General features: G+C 50.5%; 1 protein-coding gene and 1 long non-coding RNA gene across 2 annotated transcripts; one reads left to right on the top strand and one right to left on the bottom strand.

The window, feature by feature from the left end:
• Positions 1 to 10,106: 10,106 nt before the first annotated feature.
• Positions 10,107 to 11,893, bottom strand: CALML3 (calmodulin like 3). Its single transcript, XM_008002152.3, has one exon. The coding sequence runs from the start codon at positions 11,767 to 11,769 to the stop codon at positions 11,320 to 11,322; it is 450 nt and encodes a 149-aa protein (XP_008000343.1). The 5' UTR covers positions 11,770 to 11,893; the 3' UTR covers positions 10,107 to 11,319.
• On the top strand, positions 10,608 to 22,943 carry LOC140712480 (uncharacterized). Its single transcript, XR_012094085.1, has 4 exons — positions 10,608 to 10,721; positions 12,434 to 12,548; positions 14,769 to 14,967; positions 19,215 to 22,943. It is a non-coding gene; the product is annotated as an uncharacterized lncRNA (long non-coding RNA).
• Positions 22,944 to 23,727: the final 784 nt, after the last annotated feature.

Genomic DNA, 23,727 nt, shown 5'->3' with positions numbered 1-23,727 from the left:
GAGGCTGAGGTGGGTGAATCACGAGGTCAGGAGTTCAAGACGAGCCTGGCCAACATAGTGAAACCCTGTCTCTACTAAAAATACAAAAAATAGCTGGGTGTGGTGACAGGCACCTGTAATCCCAGCTACTTGGGAGGCTGAGGCAAGAGAGTTGCTTGAACCCGGGAGGTGGAGGTTGCAGTGAACCGAGACCATGCCACTGTACTCCAGCCTGGGCGACAGAGCAAGACTGTGTCTTGAAGGAAAAAAAAAAGAATATTCAAAGGGCTGGAAATAGGGTAGACATTCACCATTCCTCCACCTGGCTATGCAGCCATCGTGATGAAACTCGGCTTCTCTTTCAGACCTTCTTTTGTGGGACCTCTCCTGAGGCTCTGGGAGGAACCCCACAGTGTATTCACATAGTCATGTTTTTGTAAAATTTTCAAAACTAATGTTTCAACTGCTCTCAGCAGGACTGTGGTCCTGAGGCAGTCTGTATTCTGTCCTTGTACATTTATATGATCTCCAGAAGCTCCAGTGTAGACACAGCCTCAGGAATGCTCCTGCTACTCACGGACACAGCGGCACGAGGGCCCTCTGGACCCGTGACCTTATTGCCATGGGATGCATCCCACAGTGCTGGGCCCTAGAAGGATGGTGGAAGTGGAAGAGAACTGAGATTCAAAATGTAGGCAGCCAGAGGCTGGACAGTGGAATTCTCACAACCATCAGACGTAAGACAGCAAGTGGAGGATGTGGTTCCTATCAAGGCCTGATAATCACAGCTAAACTTCTCACCTGTCAGAAAGAGCCACAATAACGGCGCTGATACAATTACGAATGCAACGTGCACTTTTTTTGTCCTCTCTTGGATCCCACAGCCAGTATTGGAGTGATTTTAGTTCCAAGATGTGTGCCACACCTGTTTACATGTAATATTAAACAACCCTACCTGAAGGCAGGAGGGTCTCTGTGCCTGGTAAATAGCACAGGGCCTGGTCCACAGCAGATGCTCAACAAATAATTGTAAGACTGGTGAATGGATGAATGAATGAAATATGCATTGAAATAAATCTCTGATTTTTCATTCTCTAAATGCCATCAATATATCTTTGTGTTCACTACAGCAAAAGAGGCCATAGCAATAAAGATAGAATCACTGCTTATGAGGGGGGCTGTTCTCTTTTCACACCTACTACCTTCCCTTCCAGAGGGCTGATTCGGGTTTAGAAATGAGAATGTGAGGCCAGCCGCGGTGGCTCATGTCTGCAATTCCAGCACTTTGGGAGGCCGAGGTGGGTGGATCACCTGCGGTCAGGAGTTCAAGACCAACCTGGCCAACATGGAGAAACCGCATCTCTACTAAAAATACAAAAATTAGCTGGGCTTGGTGGCTGGCGCCGGTAATCCCAGCTACTCTGGAGGCTGAGGCAGGAGAATCGCTTGAACCTGGGAGGCAGAGGCTGCAGTGAACTGAGATCATGTCACTGCACTCCAGCTTTGGTGACAGAACAAGACTCTGTCTCAAAAAAAAAAAAAAAAAAAAAAAAGAAAGAAAGAAAGAGAATGTGGAAGGGAATAGTTTCCAGCATCACACTCTATTTGCCTTGCTGAAGCCTCTGTGTTCTAGGTTAAATAAATCTCTTTTTAGCCTTCTTTGGAGTTTCCTGAGGTCCCTACAGATTTTTTTTTTTTTTTTTTTAACAGAAGGCTTGGTTATTGCAAAACCTCTTTGCATGCTTTTGTCCCCTTTCAACAGAGACTCTATTTGGCAATAAAACTAAAGTTTCCTCACAGGTTTTGGGTTACAGATAGGGTCTTACTCCATCCCTGAGTCTCCTTTGGGAGCACAGTTTTTTGAGTTGTGACGGCGCAGAACCGGGGCTTGCCTAAGGCCACCAAGACTCTGGATTCAGGAACGGAAAATTTCCTTTTAAAATTAGGTAGGGGAGTTTGGACCAGGATTTTTATTTGGATAGCCTAATTCTTGGAAACGCAGCTGGTATCTCTTGGGATAGTCCATAAAAATGTACACGCATAGCTTCAGGCATTTACTTATTCCTCGTAAGCCTTGATGGGGAGAGGTCTCCACACAAAGCGCTGTGATCAGGACTTCAGGAAACACAGAGGCTTTTTTATTCTGCACAGGCCAGGTTCCCACGCAGGTTAACTGTTCTGCAGTTTGGTTTCCTCTGTAGACCTCTCCAAATCTGTGCTACAGTGAAATTCTTCCTCACATCGAATCAAAATCTTCTCTGTTGATGTTTAAGACCACTTTTTTGTTTAAGGCCATTTAGTTTTTACTGGAAAAGAGGGACAACTCTTTACCTTCTGCCTAACCTCCCTTTCTGAATTGAAAAACTGTAATCTAATCACTGTGAAGTATTTTCTTTCCCGAGCGAAAGAATCACAATTCTCTGAGCTTCTGTGCTTTGGCGCAGTGATAACTGCAGGCGGGAAGAGTGTTGGGGAGCATTTAGAGTCTCCAACAGGCTGACCACACATTCTGGTTGTTAGAAGTTCTTTCCCAACGACATCTGTCCTCCAGGCCGGTAGAGTTCAGGGAAAGTTCTGGGGCTTCAAGCCTGTTGTGCAGAGGGAGAAACTGAGGACCAGGTAGGAGCCGAGCCCAGTCTGGCCGACGGGTCCTGCAGGTGGTGCAAAGTGAGGCGTGGCTGGGCATCTGGATTCTCTGAGTCCACAGGCAACTCCCATCACTCATTAGTCACCCTCCATTCAGTGTGTAACCTGACAAAATCAGCGGTGCTTTCTGGACAAAGAAGCTAATAGAAGAAAACCAAAGTTGTGTCATCAGGCGGGGCGGAAACGAACGCCAGCCCATCAGCAAAGAGCCTGCTTTGATCTTCAGCGTGGAGGATGGAGGGTCTGATGAAGCAGAGACAGTCTGCGTCTGGGTGTGGTGGGCCCTGCTCTGGGATCTCAGGGGGACATGGTGAGCGGAGCAGGCACATAGTTTGTGGGGCTTAGTGCAAAATGAAAATGCAGGGCCCCTTGTTCAAAACTCATGGAGAGTTCAAGACAGCAACAGCAGAGCCTTAAGCCACGTGAGGGGCTTTCCTGAGACAGGGCCTGTGCACCTGTGTGGGAGTGAGGTGGGGGCGTGCGGTGACCCTCCCATCTGTGCACCATCTCTCTCCATACTCCGCACCCTCCCTGGGGAACCTCATCCATTCTTTTATTTGGAAATCCTATTACCTGAAAATCAACGAAAACCTAGAATTTATCATCTGATCCCCCTGCCCCACGTCCTCCAACCATCAAAATGTAATTGCGACCCATTTTCCTTTTTCTGACATCGTTTGCTCCCGGTTGCTACAACCTTGCTTCAAGCCCAAGTCTCTCACTTACGCCGTTCCCAGGCTTCCTAATGAGTTTCCCTGTCTCACCCTGACCCTAATCTTCAACCCCTAACAGCTGCCAGCATGCTCCCCATCCGCCTCCTGCACACGTGTGACCCATGACTGCCCACTGCCCCTGGAGTCGAGCCCAGGCTCCACAGGAGGGCAGTGGGTGGGCCTCATCGCCCGGCACACCTGCCTCCCCACCGTCCTCACCAGCATCTCGTCCCAGAGCACACCAGACTGCCCCATGCATCCAATCCACAGGCGCGCTCAAACGGCCACTAAGCCAGGTTCCGCCTTAGATCTTCACTGAGAAGACGCTAGCAAGAGGAGCTGATGCTTCGGTGGGGAGCAAGGTGGAAAAGAAACCCTCATGGGACTGGATCGAGGTGAGTGCCTGGATTCCAGATGTGCAGGTGCAGGGTCTCCAGTCCAGCCTGAGGCCGGAGGTCAGGGCTTGGAAAGTCAGGAGGGGTTTCCTAGAGGATTTGATGTCAGGACCAAGGGCATCAGGATGGGTAGGAAGTGGTCGCTGAAGAGGAGAAGAAGGCCTGCTTCGGGCCCTGTGCCTTTTCCCATACTGCTTCAGCCTGGGACACCCAACACCGCCTCGGCCTGGCTGCCCTGCAGCGCAGGCGGGCAAGTCCCTTCTCTGTGGAGTCTTTCCCGGTACCCACTCTGCCCCCTCCACGTGCTGAGCCATGGTGGACACCTCCTCTTCTTGGCTCCAGGGCACTCTCCCAGCCCTTGTGAGTGTCTCATCCCCGTGTGTTCACTGACCTCCCCCGTTATGTGTGAGTCTTTCTCTCTTGGCGTCCCCTGATGCCTCACACACATGAGCACACGCCCAGCACTCAGCAGCACCGTGGAATGTGAGTCTGCGTTGAGCCACTAGCTTTATTCTTGCAAGTGCTGTATTATTCAGAGCAGGGAGAAGTAGCCCTGGCCACAGGCACTGGTCCCATCTTCAAAGAGAACTCTGAGAAGCTGATACGTGTCCCAAGGTGAGCTACCACTGGGGGAAAAGGGAGGAACCTTACCCACTGTCGGGTAAGAACTGCTGGACAGAGCCTGGAGAGGAGAGGATGCCGCGTGGAGCATGAGGGGACCTGCTGTTGCCAGAGGCACCAATACGTGGACACATGGAGAGGGGCTGCTGCTCTAGACTCTCACAAACGTAGAGAGAATAAAGAGGTTAGTGGGGGCAGTTACATGGAGACACCTTTCAGACCTAAGGAAAAGCTTTCTGGGGATAGCAATTTTCCCACCTGTGGGCGATTGCCTTGACCTCCCTACAATGGTCACATTCAAGGCCTTGCACACCTGCCACTGCTCAGGATGTCATCCCTTTTAGGCCTCTCATCCTGCATGGGAAATTAGGCCAGATAACCTCTATGATGCTGTGCAAATCTAGGCGTCTACAAGCCTAAACGTTGATCTCAGCCTGACTCTCACCCAGCCTCGGGCTCTGTGGTAGCACGGCTGTGCTATCTTCATGCCCGGGTTGCATCCCAGGCAGCTACGCACCCTGTGCATGGCTATACCACCTCAAAGGATCCTTCACTTCCTCAGCAGAGCTGGGGTTGGGAGAGCAGCGGCTTTCCTGGGATGCTCTGCTGCTCCTCAGCAGGGCCAGGCTTTGAATCCCACCCACACATCTATGGTCTGGAAAGACACACCAGAATTTGTCAAAAGACCGTTTCCCATATTCCAGGGATTATTTCCCTCCTTCTCCTTCCTTTACCCTTGGATCCTCTCCAGAATCAAGTGGATCTGACTCCCTGCGTCCCCCAGGGAGTCACTATGAAGTCGGAATTGGACTCGGACAAAGGACAGCTCTGGACCAAGTCCCCAGTAGCTCTTGTGGACCTTGGAGCAGGGAGAGAGGCCATGAATACACCTGATCCCCTTACAGTGGATGCTTGGGAGCTGCCATAACAAAGCACCACAGACCAGATGCTTCAACCACAGAAAGGTCTTGTCCGCAGTCCTGGAGGCTGGAAGTCCAAGGTTGAGGTGCTGGCAGGGTTGGTTCCTTCCAGAGGACTGTGGGGAGGGGCTGTTCCAGGCCTCTCTCCTGGGCCTGTGGACGCTGTCTTCTCCCTGTGTCTTCACACTGTCTTCCCACTGGGCATGTGTGTCCACGTGTCCCACTCTAACAAGGTTATATTGGCTGAAGGCCCACTCTCATGACCTCATTTTAGCTTGATTATCCCTGTAAAGACTCTATCTCCAAATAAGGTCATGTTCTGAGGTCCTGGTGGGGAGGACTTCAACATATGAGGTTTTGGAGGTGGGGGGACACAATTCAACCATAATAGGGTCATGTGGCTTTTTCTGACTGTCCATCATCTGCACCCAAAGATGTGAGCTTGGGTGAGAAGCTGAGAAGCTCGACACCTCCCAGCTGCTCTGCAATAATGAATGGCGAAGGTTTGTGCAGGACTTTGGCTGCAGACAGATGCACCTGTGCGGGGCAGGGAGCGGACTGGGATCTCAAAGATGTGCCCACTGCAGGATTCCCTCTTGTTTGCTGGGACTGCACAGGCCCCAGCACCTGCACGGGGTCCAGTGGTGGGCCAGAGGGGCAGTGAGACATCATGTTTCAGGTGGCAAGTGGGCAGTCCACCAGCACTCCCTCTACAGATGCCCACACCCAGACACGATGGGTCCTGTGGCTCCTGGATGTTCCTGGCATCGATCAATGCCTTTTCTTTTCTCTAGGTCCTCTCTGCCCAGACAAATCTTGCCTGACAGCTGTTTCCCACTTCCAAGCCTTTGCTACCGAGGTCTGTCCAGCACTCACTGCCTCTGTGAGCTCAGCGCCTCTCGGTCTCAGGCTCCTTGCTCTGAGAACTCCTCTCTGGCACAGTGGGAAGGGTGCAAGCTTTGGGGCTGGTCGGACCCAGGGTCAAACTGTGATACACTAGATATACTGCCTTGGAGAAGTTATTCAAAGTCTCAAAGTCTTAATCTTTTCTTCTCTGAAACAGGCTAAAACAAGCTACTGCACTGACTTGTTCAGAGGATTAAAGGAGCAATGAAATGCAAGACAGGTGCCTCCCAACAGTGTGCCCCAGTGAGGGCTGAGCTTCTATCGTGGGGGGCCTTCAGACCAGAGTCTCCAGGTATGCAGTGAGCTATAGGCGAGACTGGTTTGTTTAGTGATGAGGGGAGATGAACTTCACCATGGGCCAGCATGTGGTCAGTCTTCAGGAAGTCACTCCCTGGATGTTCAGCTCCCCAAGGTGTGCAGGGCCACCCAGTTGGCTCTCCGAGGCCTAGGCCCACCTGATGTTCACCCTTCAGATGTTCATCTCCTTATGTGCTAAGAGCCTGGCTCTTTTTCCCTCCCAGGTAGTTCTGCACACACTGCAAAGACATGAAAGACCTAAAGAAGGTGTTTACGGGACTGTGTGTGGTTCCTTCTGTTATTGTTCCAATAGGTACTTTCTCCTCTGATTATGGAAACCCTGCCATTGTTATGGAAACCCAGCCATTGTTTCTAGGCCTGTTTCAAGCTTCTCACTTCCCTGCACTTTGAGGAAGGTGTTTGTCCCACCCAGTACTCAGCACCCAGCCTTGTCCCTGTTAGAAAGCGCTCAGAGGAGGCCTTTCCCAGGCACTTCCCTTTCTTGCCCAGTCCAGACTCCGATCTGAGAACCTGTTGCTATGGAAACAACCACCAGAAAAGCAAGATGGTGAGGAGGTTGACACATGGTTTGGGGCCAGACCTTTCTCAGAGGTGGTTTTGGTTTTTTTCTTACTTTATGTACCTTTGTTTTTTGGTGGAGAGACACAACTCATATTCCCCATTGCTACCATTCTCCATGGAGCAGTCTCACCCCATACACGAGTTTTGATACTACATTTCTCTAGCGGAAGTCATTTTTAGCTGGGTGGTTCTGGGAGCCTTTGAACAGGCCCTTGGAATCTTTGAGGATAAACAGGAGCCGGCAGGGCTGGGCTGCATTTGATTTAAAATTGGAAACACGGGAGTCAGAGGCGAACTTTATATAGTCTGGGAGTGCAGGAGCCCCAAGTCCTGATTTATGAGGGAGCTCAGTGAAAGCACATGGAAGCCAAGGTAATATTTATAAATTCCTTTCCCCTAGGATGGCTGGAATGTTCTTTTGAGCTGCAGTCAGATTGCACCTTTTTGGGGGATGAGGGCAGGTTGTTTAAATCCAGTTATTCAATGACTGAAAGGAAAGGGAGATGCCAGTTGGGCAACTGCCTCTAAGTCTCTGCCGCAGAAGAACACAGGGCGGAAGAAAGCTCCACCCGCAGGGCTGGGTTCCTATGGGGAGCCCTGTATGCCCTTTTGGGTGGCTCCTTCCTCCTGCTCCAGCCCCCAGGCCTCCCCTTGCCCATGTCCAACAGGCAAGCACCCAGCCCTGGCAGCTGGAGTGACCACATTTTACCAACACAAAAGTTCACCTTGACATCTGGGTTCGGGGCAGGCTCTTTGGAAGTGCTGACCAGGGTGGGAAAAAAGAAGGGAAAATAATATAAAGGGAGATGGAGAGGAAGCTAAAGCCAGGCCCAGGAGTGCCCCAGGTAGACCTGGAATCTGAGGCTGTTGTGTGAGAGGACACAGTCGCTGCCATGGGTAAATTGGGTAGAGTAGCTGATGCCATGCTGTGGAGGTCAGCAATGCTAGCTTGGTGAGAGACGCATCCACACTGTGGGTTTGGGGTCCACTGGTGAGGGCAGGGAATTCCCTGGGCGTCATAACCCTTGAGGCAGAAGGGGCAGTGCCAGAGAGCATTGTCAGGGCTGAGTCCCCCTCTGGCCTGGCCTTCCTTACCCCAACACAGAAAGTTGGGAGGAGGCGGAGCCATGCGGCAGCAGGCAACACTCACTGTGGTGAGGGCAGTGACCCAGTTTCAAGGAGAAGGGATGACAGAAGATGTTACTGAACAATCATATTCAAGGCCGGGCACAGTGGCTCATGCCTGTAATCCCAGCACTTTGGGAGGCCAAGGCAGGAGAATCACTTCAGGCCAGGAGTTGGGGCAAGACTGGGCAACATAAAGACCACCCCCTGCAATTTTTTGTTTTTTAATTAGTGGGTCATGGTGGCACACGTCAGTCCCAGCTACTCTAGGGGTTGAGGTAGGCTGATCAGTTGAGCTCAGGAGGTCAAGATGGGACCATCACTTGAGCTTGGGAGGTTGAGGCTGCAGTGAGCTGTGATTGCACCACTGCACTCCAGCCTGAGCGACAGAGCAAGATCCTATCTCGAAAAAAAAAAAAAAAAAAGTGTTTGAACACCAAGGAGGAGGGGTTTGCCACAGGACCCACTTTGACTTTGCTGCCTTGGGCTTCTGTCTGTATAAAGAAGACACCTCCATTTACTACTCTGCTTCTGAGGACTCCCCCTCAGAGAGGATCTGGGGCTGCCAGCTCTAAGCTGAGAGTAGGTAGGACCTTTCCACCACCCAAGCCAGCGCCTGCCTGAGCACAAAGAGCTCTTGATGAAAGGCTCCCAGCACCCGCAAAATCCAGGCGCAGGTGGCTCCAGAATGACTGGCGTGTGGGGTTGCAAAAAGACCTGCCCTGGCGGAATCGCTGGGAGCCTGGGAGGAAAACAAATAAAGACACTGGCGTGCCCTCCTAGCCTAGGCATTGGCAGTGCCTAGGTCCCAACCCTTGTAAGAGTTTCCTCAAGCCTGCACCTGGAAGAGGGGGCTTCGATGTCAAATCTCAGCCATGTGTATGACAGTGACTACAAAGATGCCCTGTGCAGGGAGACCTCGGCTTCTCTCCTTCCTGCAGAATTTAGGAGACATTCTACAAAAGGTGCTCAGGTCTGATGTCCTGTTCCTTTTGGCCGGTGGTCAGTAGCCATGTGGGGGCTTCTTCCTGCCCCTCCTGCTCACAGCCCCCACCCCCTGGGGAGCTGCTGCCCAATGACCACTAGACACCCTGTCCAAGGGTTTATGAGGCTTGTTCCCAAATCTTCCCCAGGATGTATCCAATCAACCCCAACTCCTGAGAGTGGCAGGGAGGGGTGGGGATTTGCTCAGCAAGCTGAGCCTTAGCTTGCCCTCTGCTTCTGTTCCCCTGACAGGAGTACCTGCAGTTACACCTGCCCTGGGCCAGTGCTCACCTGAGACCCCACCATCCAGCATCCCTTCAGGAATCCAGCCCCAGGGCACCTGCTTCTGCCCCTTTCTGCTCTTGTTTTGTTCTCCAGCTATGGAGAGGGGCGGTTGCCCCAGAAAGCCTTGCAGTATTAGAGCAGGAAGGGATCTTTAAGGTGATAGTAATAGTAGCTGTCATTTATGAAGCGCCTACTACCTGCCAGGTGTGTTAAGAATGTTGCTCTGGCTCCTCACAAGTGCTGGAGGGAGGCACTAGTGTAATCACCATGGTGGGGGCACAGGTTGGTGGTGGGTCTGTAGCTGAGTGGTCGGGGCACAGGCCTGACGGAAATCCCAGGTCTGCCTCTTACCCACTGGCGGGACCCAGGGCTGCTTTCTGAATCCCTCTGTGTCTCCACTTCCTTGTTTGTAAGATGAGGAAGGTAATAATGGTGGCTGCCCCACAGGGAGGTGCCAAGTGCTTGATGGTGCCCTGAGCCCAAGCATGTGGCACGAGGGTCCTGTCGTCCTGGAGGTCCCAGTGGCACAGTGATGATGGCAAGGCCGGGGCTGGGGCCCAGTTCTGTGTTTTACAAAGGAGGAAACACTGGGTGGTGGTGGGCGGGGGTGGGTGTCGGGGAGAGAGGATGCATCCACCATGGCCTTTTCTGATGAGCTCCGTCTAGGGCCCATCCTGCAAAACACACCCCCTTTAGAGCTGAAGGGAACTCTGGCAGGGCCCCTTCGACCTTCTCTGGGTGTTGCCAGCCGCTTGCAGGGCTAGGGCAGGACTAACACCTCTGAATGGCTCTTACCCTGTGTGTGTGCCCAGCGTGCCCCCCACCATCTTCTAGTGCCTGGCACTTCACAACCAGGGAGCACTTGCCACGGGGAATAAAAACAATCAGCAGGTCCCTTCTCAACATAATGGACTCAGGTCTTTCAAGTCCTGATGGACTTTTAGCCACTCTTTGCTGCCAGCATATCCATTTGATTGAGAATATTCAAGATTTCCCTCATCCAGACTTCTCTCTCTCTGAGGCACCGCACCCCACCAAAGGAATTCATTGCATTTTCAAAAAGCAGATTCCTGCCTCGTTTCAACCCTGAATGTAACAAGGATCATTACCATGGGAACCAGAAAAAAGGAAATGAAATAAGAACGAATATCTCGTTTAATTCCCTGCAGCTCCCCTTCCCTGCTCATCCAAGCCTCCCTCCTTCCAGATGAATAGGAACAGGTTACAGCTGACCCGGTTTCACTCCCAGCTTCAGAGGATGAATCACGGTGGGTTGGCCGACAAGGAAAGGGGCAAGCTGGGGCAGCGTGGAAGGCAGTGCTGTTTTCAGGAGGCCTAACCTCTGTGGCCATAGTCCCCATCAGCACCCCTTACCGCAGGCCAAGAGGCCTCCCACCCTCCAGAATCCGACTGCGGAGGGAGCCTCCAGTCCAGGAGCCTCCGGGAATCCTGGCGTGGGCTGAGGGCTGCAGCCGCCCTGGCCTGGGCATTGGGTGCCTGTTAGGGATCTTGCCTGGGGACTCTAAGGGGTCACCCTGTGTCCATCCTGACTGGCCACAGAGTCAGCGCAACCTGCCCTGGTGCTTGGTCCTAAGGTCAGCTCTGCTTCCCCCGAGTGGGGAGGGTTCCACGGTTTGCTTGGAGCGGGAGAGTTCCATGTCATTCAGATGAGCAGGTGGGAAGGTGGGCAGGAGAGCAGAGAAGAGATGCGGGAAGTGGGATGCAGAGAGGTGGGCGGAATCAACCAGGCCCAGGAAGACGCCCCCGTGCCCTGGGGAGGCAGCGGGGATGGAGGAGGAGGCTAGAGGCCCCGGGTTCTTGCCCTGCGGGCCGAGCGGGCGCCCAGGAGCATGGTGGGCGCCGGCCTCACTTGGACACCAGCACACGGACAAACTCCTCGTAGTTCACCTGTCCGTCTCCATCCGTGTCCGCGGCCCGGATCATCTCGTCCACCTCCTCGTCGCTCAGCTTCTCCCCCAGCCGGGTCATGACGTGGCGCAGCTCCGCGGCGCTGACGAAGCCGTTGCCGTCCTTGTCGAACACGCGGAAGGCCTCGCGGATCTCCTCCTCGTTGTCTGTGTCCTTCATCTTCCTGGCCATCATGCCCAGGAACTCGGGGAAGTCCACGGTGCCGTTGCCGTCCCGGTCGATCTCGCTCATCATGTCCCGCAGCTCGGCCTCCGTGGGGTTCTGGCCCAGGGACCGCATGACCGTGCCCAGCTCGCGGGTGGTGATGCAGCCGTCCCCGTCCTTGTCAAACAGGGAGAAGGCCTCCTTGAATTCTGTGATCTGCTCCTCTGTCAGCTGGTCGGCCATCCCAGGGGTGGGGGCGTGGGTGGCAGAAGAGGCCACGGCGGGGTCTCCCTCCCAGTGCCGGAGCCCGGCTGCTGTCCCAGCTCTGGGGTGGCAGGTGGAGATCCGGCGGCCGGCGGGCTGTCTCGCCCTGGCTTGAGTCGCTGGAGCTTAAGAAGCAGCAGAGTCCTCCCCCATCATTGGCAGACGCCCCTGCCCTGCGGTTGCCCGGGCCTGTCCTGTTTAGACAGGAGTCCAGGGCCTGCGAATTGAGCTGACGCCAGCACCTCTGTGCCTGCCTGCACCCGGACCCAGCAGAGCCATAGGGGCCCCGGAATCACACCTGCAGTCAGGGCGTGGTGGGCAAGCTTGGAGCAATCCACGCTGGACTCCATCCTCCTGAATTTCCCTTTCTCTCCTCCCTCCCGATCTCCCACCTGCCCCCTGTCTCCCACTCAATTAACTCCAGGGCCCTTTCTTCCCTTGAGTGGAGGGCTTTTTGCAGGATGAAAGGCAGATGGAAGAAACTTCCTTGCCTTTAGTTTCTAAAGCCTTCTATAGCACCTGAGGGTTTTTGGAGGAGGAAGGTTTTTCCTTCAGGTAGAAGCAGGGAGTTTTCTTATCTTCAGAATGGACATGAATAGGGAGGGATTTCCTCCAACCCATTCACTCATCCACCCTTTCACAGATATTTACTGAGTGCCTACTATGTGCAGTGTCACTCTGGAAGCTGGGAACACAGTGGGACCAGCAAGCCAGCCCCAGTTCTCGTGAAGTTAACTAGCAAGACAGCTAGTTCGCAGGTAAACTAATCGAGGAATGCAAACAAGGTAACTAGGGATTATTGATAAATGCTGACAGACATACAAGGTGGTGATGGACAGGACCCCGAGGTCACCTTTCGGCCTGGTCAAGGACAGACCCTCTGCTGAGAAGCAGCCGTCTAGGCTGTAGTGGGCATGGCGGGGCCAAGGGCTGGCAGATGGTCAGTGGGGCTGCAGGCCCGTGAGGGAGGGGACGAAGAGGAGAGACAAAGGAGCCCTTGAAGGGCTCAGTCAGGAAGTCCCACTTCATGGTCTGGTCCGCAGTGCCCCAGGAGCTCCAGGGAGCACGGAGCTGGGGCTGAGGAGAGGGCCTCTCCAGGAGGAGACCCGCTCAGGGGGATGGTAGGTGTTTACAGCATAGACTCGGCTCCTACTCCCAGGGGGCCTGGGGACATGACCCCCAAAGAGGCAGGAGCAGGCGCCTCACCTGTGGGAATGCAGGAAATCCGCACTGGGGGGGAAACATGGGGCCCACTCTGTTTTTTGCTGGGTGTGTGGGGGTGGGGCAGGGACCTGAATGGGAAAGAAAGTGTCCTTTTGAGGACCTGGACTTGCCGGGGAGAGACTATGGCAGAAGAAGGGCTTGGATATTCATTTTTTTTCTCTCTGGATTTCCTTCCCTTCTCTACTCAGGTAGAGGCAAGTCTGTCCTTCCGGTCTGGAGGGGTCTGTGGTAGGGGGAAAATCGAAGCCACCTGCAAGACACCTTCCTTCCTGCCTGAAGGCACCCACAAAGCCTGGGTCCTGAGGGTTTGGGCAGGAGGAAGCAGGAAGGTTGAAGAATCCTTCCATCTCCATGGAATCTTTTCCTTTAGAAGAGAAGTTTGTGGACCCAGAGCAGCAGGGCTCAGGGATATGGCGGCCACAGACAGTCTTGGCCAAGAGCCCTGGGCCCAGCAGTGGGTGGAGGGAACGAGGTCATGGGCATCTTGGAAGCCACGTGTGTGGGCAACAGTTTGGTAACCAGGGCCCACCCTCCTCTTCTTTCCCTGCCCCAGAATGTTCGGCCTTGCCTGAGACCTCACACCCCAACAGCTCTAGGGGAGTGGGGAGATGGGCTGGCCAGGACTCCCTGGGGTAGGAGAGGGGCTGATAATAAAGTTTAAATTTAGAGAGAATAATGAGACAGCATCTCCATTTGCAGGCTGGGAGCGTACCCTGGGCCCAGGTTACAGCTTTGTCCACGGGGGGCTGTGCAAGAAAGAGCGTGTGCTTTGTTCCTGGGAGTCCCACCCCTCCTCGAATATTCTGGAGAGCTCTTTCGTGGTGGGGAGACCCAGCAAAGGCTAGGCTGCACACACAGCTTGCTCAAGGTCACCCTGTGAAAAATTCAGCTGGGGATCAAGGTCCGTTTTTCATTTTGGGTTTTCTTGGAGCTAATTCTGGGTCATGGGGACCTTCTGTCACCTTCCGAGAGGGGCTTTTGATTGTACACTGGTGCCTGATGCCTGAGTATTAGAATTCACATCCCAAAAGCACTTTAAAAATATTTAAATATCTCCACTCTAGAGCACCCGAATATCCAACAATAGCAGGTGAGTAACAAATACCTGAACTTTCCTCCACACCGTGAAATAACACACAGTCTTTAAAAGACTTTCCTCCGCACCGTGAAATAACACACAGCCTTTAAAATGAGGATGAGGATATAGTGATGGAAAGGTCTCCATGGAAAATTTTTTAAAAGCAGATAGAAAACTGTATGTGTGATACGATTTCATGTATTAAACATTTGTATATGTTTATTTAGATACATTCACAGAAGAAAAGCCCAGATAATCATGTACCAAACTCTTAATAGTGGATACTTTGGATAATAGGATTATAAGTGTTTTTACTTTTCTTATAAATATAGTATCTTTGCCCATTTAAAAATGTTTTACATTTGCCATATATCATTTCTATTATTAGGGGAAATGACTGAAGATTCAAAAACCATCCCTGATAAAAAATATTCCATACCTTACTAAACTCCCAATATTCTTTCTCTTTCTCTGAGGTTAGGTAATGTGGAGGGCCTGGTAATATGGTCAACTTTATATCTCTCAGAGATATGAGACTGTGGTGATAGCTATTATTATGTATAAAAAAGTAGAATAATTAATAACCAATAAGCACACCCCCTATTTGACTGCCAGAGTGACAATCTAGTGGAAAGAGGCTTCTAGGAGGCATTTTTCTTCTACTTTACCTGCCCAGGGACTGGAGGGATATCTTCATGAAGGAATACAGTGGCAGTCACAGGAGGCAGGAGCACCGAGGGACACTGGCATGTGGCCGACACAGTCTCCTGGAGAGCCCGAGACGGTGCCCTGAGACAGTGCCCTGATAGACAAGGACAGGAATACGTTCATACCTCCTGCCCACTTGACCAAGGACCAGGATGAGAGGCCAAGAGGTACCTGCTGGTTTCTGGGTCATGGCTCTATGGCTCAAACATTAGCTTTTACCTAAATGTCTTTCTCAAACAGGCACATTGAAAGAAGATTTAGTGCCAGGCGCAGTGGCTCACACCCATAATCCCACCACTTTGGGAGGCCAAGGCGGGTAGATCACTTGAGGTCAGGAGTTCGAGACCAGCCTGGCCAATGTGGTGAAACCTCTACTAAAAGTACAACAGTTAGCCAAGCATGGTGGCTGGTGCCTGTAATCCCAGCTACTCAGGAGGCTGAGGCAGGAGAATCGCTTGAACCAGGGAGGTGGGGGTTGCAGTGAGCCAAGATTGTGCAACTGCACTCCAGCCTGGGAGACAGAGCAAGACCCCATCTCAGAAAAAAAAACCAAAACAGGCTGGGCGCGGTGGCTCAAGCCTGTAATCCCAGCACTTTGGGAGGCCAAGACGGGAGGATCACGAGGTCAGGAGATCGAGACCATCCTGGCTAACACAGTGAAACCCTGTCTCTACTAAAAAAAATACAAAAAACTAGCCGGGCCAGGTGGCGGGCGCCTGTAGTCCCAGCTACTCGGGAGGCTGAGGCAGGCGAATGGCGTAAACCCGGGAGGCGGAGCTTGCAGTGAGCTGAGATCCGGCCACTGCACTCCAGCCTGGGCGACAGAGCGAGACTCTGTCTCAAAAAAAAAAAAAACAACAAAAAACCAAAAACAAACAAACAAAAAAACAGGAAAAAAAGAGGACTCAGGATTTTAGACAACGTTGCTTAGTGCACAGTGACTCACAGGACCGCCTCATGATGGGCCAGACTGTTGCAACTCGCTGGTTGGGAAACTGTGACGGAGGGAATGTTTTCTATTTTCTGTTTAACTCTCTCCCTGCAGCCTCTCACCCCAATATAGCAACTCCTTTCCCTACAGAATAGATATTATTTTGGTCTCAGGACCCATTAAAACATTTAAAAATTATTGGGGACTCCAAAGGGCTCGTGTTTATGTGGGGTATATAAATATATCAATATTTACTGTGTTCACAACTAAAACCGATAAATATTTAAATATTTAAGTATATTTTTATATATTTATAACTTAATAGAAATAAACCCATTACTTGTTCACATAAAAACATATTTTTCAGCAATTTTATTACTGGGAACGTACCCAAAGGAATATAAATTGCTTTGTTATAAAGACACATGCACACGTATGTTCATTGCAGCAGTATTCATGATAACAGAGTCATGGAATTAACCTAAACACCCATCAAAGATAGACTGGATAAAGAAAGTGTGGTACAAATACACCATGGAATACTATGCAGCCATAAGAAAGAACGAGATCATGTCCTTTGCAGGGACATGGATGGAGCTGGGGGCCATTATTCTTTCAAACTAATGCAGGAACAGAAAACCAGATACTGCATGTTCTCACTTACAAGTGGGAGTTAAATGATGAAAACACATGGACACACAGAGGGGACCAACACACACTGGGTCTTACTGGAGGGTGGAGGGTGGGAGGAGTGAGAGGATCAGCAAAAATGGCTAATGGTACTAGCCAGTAATACTTGGGTGATGAAATAATCTTTACAACAAACTCCCAAGATGCAAGTTTACCTATACAGCAAACCTGCACTTGTGCCCTTCAACTGAAAATACAAGTTAAAGAAAAACAACATTTTTAAATGAAAAATAACTATTTTCCAAGACAAGGAATAGGGAGAAGAGTGGTACTTTACAAAATAGTTTTGCAAATATCTTTCATGCGTGGCTTTCCAGAAGCAAATCCGCATCTACGCTCAATCCGTGGCAAAATGTTTCGGAGCGTATGATTATCCAGCCTCACACAGCTATGCAGCTGGGGAAGGAGGGAGCATTTGAAGAGTCTTTTCAAAAAATTGTGGATATTCTTCTTTGATATTACATCAACATTTGACAAGTGGTAGTTTCTGAAAGGTGAGTTGCAGTGTGGAATCTGAGACCGTATCAGAGACCTTTTCGTACCGTTAAATGAAAATCCACTGGTCTCTTTTGCCCTTTGAACAGATCTGTTACCCATGCATGGTTTTGTAACGCCATGCATTGGTCACTTGGAAAATACTGGTTCACTGGTTGAACAATTACATACGTAACGGTTAAAAATCACATTCATTAGGCCAGGTGTGGTGGCTCACACCTGTGATCTCAGTACTTTAGGAGGCCGAGGTGGGAGGATTGCTTGAATCCAGGAGTTCAAGACCAGCCTGGGCGACATAGTGAGACCTTGTCTCTACAAAAAATTGAAAAATTAGCTGAGTGTGGTGGTGTGTGCCTGTAGTCCCAGCTACTTGGGAGGCTGAGGTAGGAGAAGGATTGCTTGATTGTGGGAGAGAGATCGAGTCTGCAGTGAGCTATGATCATGGCATTGAACTTCAGCCTGGGTGACAGAGTGAGACCCTGTCTCGAAAAAAAAAAAAAAAAAATCACATTCGTTAATGTCACCACCAATCTCATTAGAAAAGCTTCTAGGTACTGGAGAGGCTCAAGTTCACAGTGACAAATACAAAATTTCAAAAATTCCAATTTTCATTCAGAAGCTCAAAAATTTTTAATGGCCAACAAATACCGTCAGTTGTTTTCCTTGAAGTGACAGGCTCACTTTATCCATTCTCGAAAAAATGTCTGCCAAATACTAAGTCTGAGTGATCGTAGATTGTCCATCAGCTGTTCTTTCCAACAAAAATGATGTTCCATGAAAAAAGTTTACCTTGCTGCTCATTTAATCACACAATGCTTTCCTCATGACAATTATCACATTTCAATGTCAGCAGACTATTAAAAATGTACAAGTAAGCTTTGAAATTTAATAAAAATAATTCTGCTGCTCCAAGGATATTTTTAAGTGCAACCAGCTCTTTTGTTTGTTTGTTTGTTTGTTTAGTGAGACAACGTGGCAGTGGAGAGTGTCATGATGCCTAGCACACAGTTCCTAATTCATACTAAGGCACTGGTATTACCCCTGTTGCTTTTGACCTCAGCGCAAATATCAACACAGTGAAAAGGGCAAAAAACGTTGGTATTACTGTGAAAATAGTTTTGACCTCCCAGGCCCTCAGGAAGGGTCTTGGAACACCCTGTTCCCGAGTAGATCCATGGACAGGCTTTGAGAGCCGGGTGCCTGGAGTGCTGGGACTCAGGACTGTGAACTGGGTGTAGAATTCCCCGGGGCTGCAGGCGTCAGGTAAGGACTCTGGAATTCTGGTGGGACGGTGCTGGCCCTGCAGAGAATAGTATTAACAAAGAACCCAACAGATACAGATCGAAGGGACCTGCCCCCCACCCCCGCCTGCCACACACACACCAACTGCAGCTGCTTTCTTTGAAAACTAGAAACCCTAAAGCCAGAAGGCCCAAGGTGATTTGCTTTTCCCCTTGAAGTGGTATTGTAACAGCCTTTGTTAAGAAGAATTTGTTAAGTAGACTTTTAAATGTGCCTCTCCTGCTGGGTGCTATAAAGATACGAAGATTCACCAATCTGTAGCCATTCCAGTGACCCTGCTGGAACGGGTGTGGCTGAGTGGTTCTGAACTCTCTTTTCCTTGATAAAGCCATCCACCAGCCCTAACATTTGCTCATCAACTTCCTTCCTCCCCAGTGTAATTATTAGCACTTTTATGTAACTGAACCCAGCTTCGGCTGCTCACCACTTGAAAGCTGGACTCAAGAGACAAGGGGTGGCGGGAGGAAAAGCCGGTTTATCTGGAGAGTCAGCAAATAAAGGAGATGGTGGTGAGCTAGTGTTCTAAACCTTTATACCATCTCAAAAATTTCAGGCTGGTCAGGGTTTTTTTTTTTTTTTTTTTCATGGGAGGGGGATATGGTGAAGAAGGGAGGATTAGCCTCAAGAGGTGATTGAGGACTGCAGATATCTGGGTGCCCCTGAGGGTCCGAGGAGTTTGGAAACTTCTTTGTCCTTGGTGAGGTCACACGGCACCTGTAAATCTTTAACAAAACATGGTTAATTGTTTATATGCTTTACCTTTAATCTCAGAGTGCGTTTCAAAAACTACATGATTTCTGTGTTTATGTATTATCTCAGTGCTCTAAAATTATCCTAGCATCCACGCAGGAATGGGTAAAGGCCCCTTAAACAAAAATGGAGTTAGTTATGTTAGTTCTTTTACTGTTTCACGGTTCCATTTATAATGTCAGACATGGATTTGCTTACTATCCATTGAGCAATTACTATCCTTTGTGTTATGTCTCCATGTCACAGACGATGAATACGAATTAAAGTTGGACAATTAGCAAGTTTAGAACTTGGACTGGGACCTAGATCTTCCAATTCCTACAGCTAGCCTCCCTTTCCATTTTATCTGTGGTCATCATTAATGCAGTTTTTGACCCTTTTGTCCAGAAGCTGCCAGACAGACAACAGAAGCCAGGACTGGCCCTGCCTTAGATGGCTTTCAGTGCAGGAAAGTATCAAGACAGGCTTCTTTGTAGGGTGCAAATCTCTCCACCTTTTCTGCTAAGTACTTCATGCATGCAGCTGCCAATCTGACACCTCCATTTGCATGTTTAATCACCATCTCAGGCTAATGTGACCAAGCAGACTTCTTGGCCTTCATCCCTGCCTCCTCTAGTCTACTCATCTCTCCGTCTCTTTTTGAGACAGAGTTTGGCTCTGTCGCCCAGGCTGGAGTGCAGGGGCGCCATTTTGGCTCACAGCAACCTCTGCCTCCTGGGCTCAAGCTATCCTCCCAACGCAGCCTCCTGAGTAGCTGGGTCTTCCCATCTCTTTAAAAAACGATTCATTCAATTGTTCAGAACAAAACCCTAGAGTCATATTTAATTCCTCCCTTCCTCTTGCACTTCTAAGCCAATCATTCAGCTCTACTTTGAAAATGTTTCTTGACTCATCCACTGCACCAAGCCACCATCACCTCGAGGCAGGAATATTCAATGGCCTCATAAGTGGTCTCCCTATTTATGTTATATTCAATGCATGTCTTTTCTTACTCAAAATTCTAGAAAGACCTCTCTTCACCATCCATGATTGTTTCCCGCCTTCCTCGCTGTGATCCCATCGTTGACCACTCAAGACTATGTTCCAGCCTACTTTCTGCTCCTTGAACAACACCCTTAGTGTGATTCCCACTTCTGCGACTTCGCATGAGTCCCCTGTCTGCCTGGACACTCTGCCCCCAACCTTGAAGTGCTGACCCTTCCCTGCCACGCAGTTGAAAGTCAAATTCCATTTCCTTGTGAGGGCTTCCCTGAATACCCACTTTTAATTAACTCTCTGCCTCCTCCCGTCACTTCTGTTTTACCCCCTCTTTCAGTTCCTTCCCATCTTAGTTTCACAAGAGCCAGGGGTGTTTCTGACTTCTTTCCCCATCAGGCCTCCTCAGATAGGACAGGTCCTCTGCCTCACCGACTTCAGTCAGTATTTGCTAAGTAAACAGAGCACAAGAGGATCATGTTGTCACCAAAGAGCAGCTCCGCCTCCAATGGCACAAGGATTGTTGGAACCTCATCCTTCCTTCAAGTTCTGGTTCAAAAAATTCCATGCTATCCCTCAAACAGCCTTGCCCAAGTGCCTGTTTTATTTGCCTGTGTTGTCTGTTATTTGTTCCCCACTGTCCTCATTTGCCATGTGGCTCGGTGGTGGCTGGAGACCTCCATGCTGGCCCCTGGGAGCAGCTGCTAAGACTTGGCGCCTCAGGACACCTTGGCACCTGTGGACATCGACCACTAGGCTTCTCCTCTGTTCGTGTCTCTGCAAGAATGAGAAACTGCCCCATACCATTTGTGTTGTGTAGGCCTCAGGAGGCATGGACTCACACACCCAGCTTCCTGCAAGCCCTCTGGTGCATCGCAGTGTTCACCCCCAGCTGTCTACTACGGCCACCACCCAGGGCCTCTGGTGCAGGCTCCTTAGAGAGAGGCCAGGAAACTGCTGAAGTGGTACGTGCCAGCAAGTCTCAGGGGAAGAGAGGACTTCTCTCCTTAGTAAAGAACCCGTGGAGGTCAGGAAGACACTCCAGACTCAAAGCCGAATTTGAAAGTTAAGCTGACGGCCCAACTAGGGCAGGTTGGAGGAGCCAGGTGGAAAGAGGATGTGGGGGATTCAGGAAAGAGGTGGAAGGAGAAGCCTGGAAGGGTGGCCCCGCACCTGGAGCATGGCCAGTGGCGCTTCATCAGGACCTCGACCTTCACCCACTGGCAGGAGGGTGTTCCTCACATGACTTGTAGGATCACCAGGGAAACACACAAATGGAAGAATTAAAAAATATCTGCTAGGAGCCCCCATGCTCCCCACAACTCATCACAGAGCAAACTCCTTGGCCACTTCTTTTCTTGGGCTGTCTTTTCATTTGGCCTATTTGCTTGATTGGACTGTGGGGTCTTTGTTCCCAGCATCAAAATTTCCTACCAGCGACTTTCCATCATGAGCTCCCTTCCAGTCTGCTGGAAATTGTCAGATGTGCCTGGATTTGTAGGGTCTGCACGAGATATGTTGTCAATCTGGAATTTCTGCAGTTCACACTCCAGTGTGCAACAGCAACCAAATGGAGATGGAGGACGTGAAGATGAGCTACCGGAGATGCTGATGAAACGTGTAGGAGGACGGCAATGCTATCTGTGTCCTGCCTGTGGAATTGACCAGATACTGCGGCTTCCTTTTGCTTCCCAAGGCCCGGATTGACCTGAAAATTGATATGCTTTGCTCTATACTCCATCTCCCATTGACCATGGGGTGAAAGCACCCTTTCTCAGTCAGCCTCACTGCTTCCCCACAGATGGAGGGATTTCCTGCAGGACCATGGGCCCTGGGCCTTCCTTTCCTACCGTCTCTTGAAAGCCTCCTCCAGATGTGCTGCCTGGCTCAGCTCTTTGGATGACTTTCGTTCTGTCTCAGGTGACTCATTAAGATTCACACAGGGCTGTGTCCCGGGCTGGGCTGGAGTTGACATTCGGAGAGGAGACCACTGTTCTGGAACAGAGCAGTGATTGGTTTAACTGAAATCTGATAGATCATCATGTGAAAAGCCGGCATGTAAGCATGCTCCCCGAAGCCTGCAGGGCCCTGCGCGGCCTCTTGCCTGGTCATCACATACAGGCGGTCCTCTTGCATGGTTGGGGGCCTCACCTGCACCACGGGCCCCCAAGCCAAACAATGGGATTGTACGGAGACCGTCCTGGGCAGGTCCCCACGTCAGGTCTTGCAGTTTGCAGCAGGTAGCCCTGGGCTATCCTGCCATGCAAGAGCTGCCTTCTCAGCACAATGGAGTTCTACGGCTGCCTCAGCTGCAGAGGCCAGAACCGGAGCCTCGCTGAGCACCTCCATGGATGCATTTCACAAAGGGCCGAGTAAGAGGCATTAACGTGGCCTGACAGCAAGTGAGATTAAACCAGGATTAAATGATCAGCCCTAAGCCAATGCAGACCAGTAATAGGTCTCATGATAAAAGCAGCCAAATACTTAAAAAAAAAAAAAAAAAATCTATTCTTGGACTTGTTACTTTCCTGGGAAGAGGGTTATTTCTTGTGAAAAATGCAGGGATTGGAACTTTCCCCAACAGCTCACAGTGAGCTCACTCACTGCCCTGCCTGTGCTGGGGGGTGGTGGGTGGTGAGAGGTGCAAGTGAAGGGCCTGGACAGAGGCAGAGGGAGGAGAGGGGACAGCGGGAGGGGGAGAGAGAATGGGGGATTCACTCTGGGAGAGCTTCATTTGTATGATCCACTGACCTTTCAAACCTGATGCTTGATGTTTTGAAAAAAATGACAGAAAATATGGGCCGGGTGCTGTGGCTCACGCCTGTAATCCCAGCACTTTGGGAGGCTAAGGCAGGTGGATCACGAGGTCAGGAGTTCAAGACCAGCTGGCCAACACAGTGAAAGCCCGTTTCTACTAAAAATACGAAAACTAGCCAGGTGTGGTGGCCCATCCCTCTAATCCCAGCTACTTGGGAGGCTGAGGCAGGAGAATTGCTTGAATCTAGGAGGCAGAGATTGCAGTGAGCCGAGATGGTGCCTCTGCACTCCAGGCGCTGGATGACAGAGCGGGGCTCTGTCTCAAAAAAAAAAAAAAAAAAAAAAAAAAAAAAAATGAAGTAGGAGGATGTCATTGAGGGGCTTAGCCACATGCTACAGATCTTTTTATACCAAGATGCATTTGATGATTAGCTAAGTAGGACAATTTGTTACTTTAAGCCTCTACAACCAAAGGGGCAAGATAATTATCTCCCAGAGAACAAGTTGATCTTCCTTGAAGGATAAGGAGTTTCCCAAGCAGCAGGAAGAGCTTCTGTTCCCAATTCCAGCCTTTGAAGTTTATGCTTCAGAAGCAAACCTTAGCATTTAATACAGGAAGGCGTGCACGTGCGTGTGCATGAGTTTGTACCCACACATGTGACTCAAGCATCCCTGTGACAATGGGTTGCCTGTGGGTAAGTGTGGGATGTGTGGAGAAGGTAGGAGGGTTTAGGGCGTGGACTCAGTACCGTGATGAGAGATTTAAAGCAGGCAAAGGGATTTGGCAAAATGCAGCTCCCATTTCACCATTTCTTCAGACCCTGCCTTAGTTATTTACTGCTGTGGTTTTAAACTCTGCTCTTCGAAACCGTTGAGTTCTGCAGAGGTCCTTCGAGAGGTGCGTGGGGGCGAGGGAAGGTGAGGGGCAGGAGCCCAGGCCACCTGGCCGCCTTCCTTTCCCCACCTCTGCTTTCAACTGTTTCATATGCATCATGCAAACACAGCTTTCATGGCTCAGGTCCTCATG

This window comes from Chlorocebus sabaeus, chromosome 9 (genome assembly GCF_047675955.1).
Source record: "Chlorocebus sabaeus isolate Y175 chromosome 9, mChlSab1.0.hap1, whole genome shotgun sequence".
Classification (NCBI taxonomy): domain Eukaryota; kingdom Metazoa; phylum Chordata; class Mammalia; order Primates; family Cercopithecidae; genus Chlorocebus; species Chlorocebus sabaeus.
The sequence above is the reverse complement of the archived record's forward strand: the minus strand, read 5'-3'. Positions and strand labels throughout refer to the sequence as shown.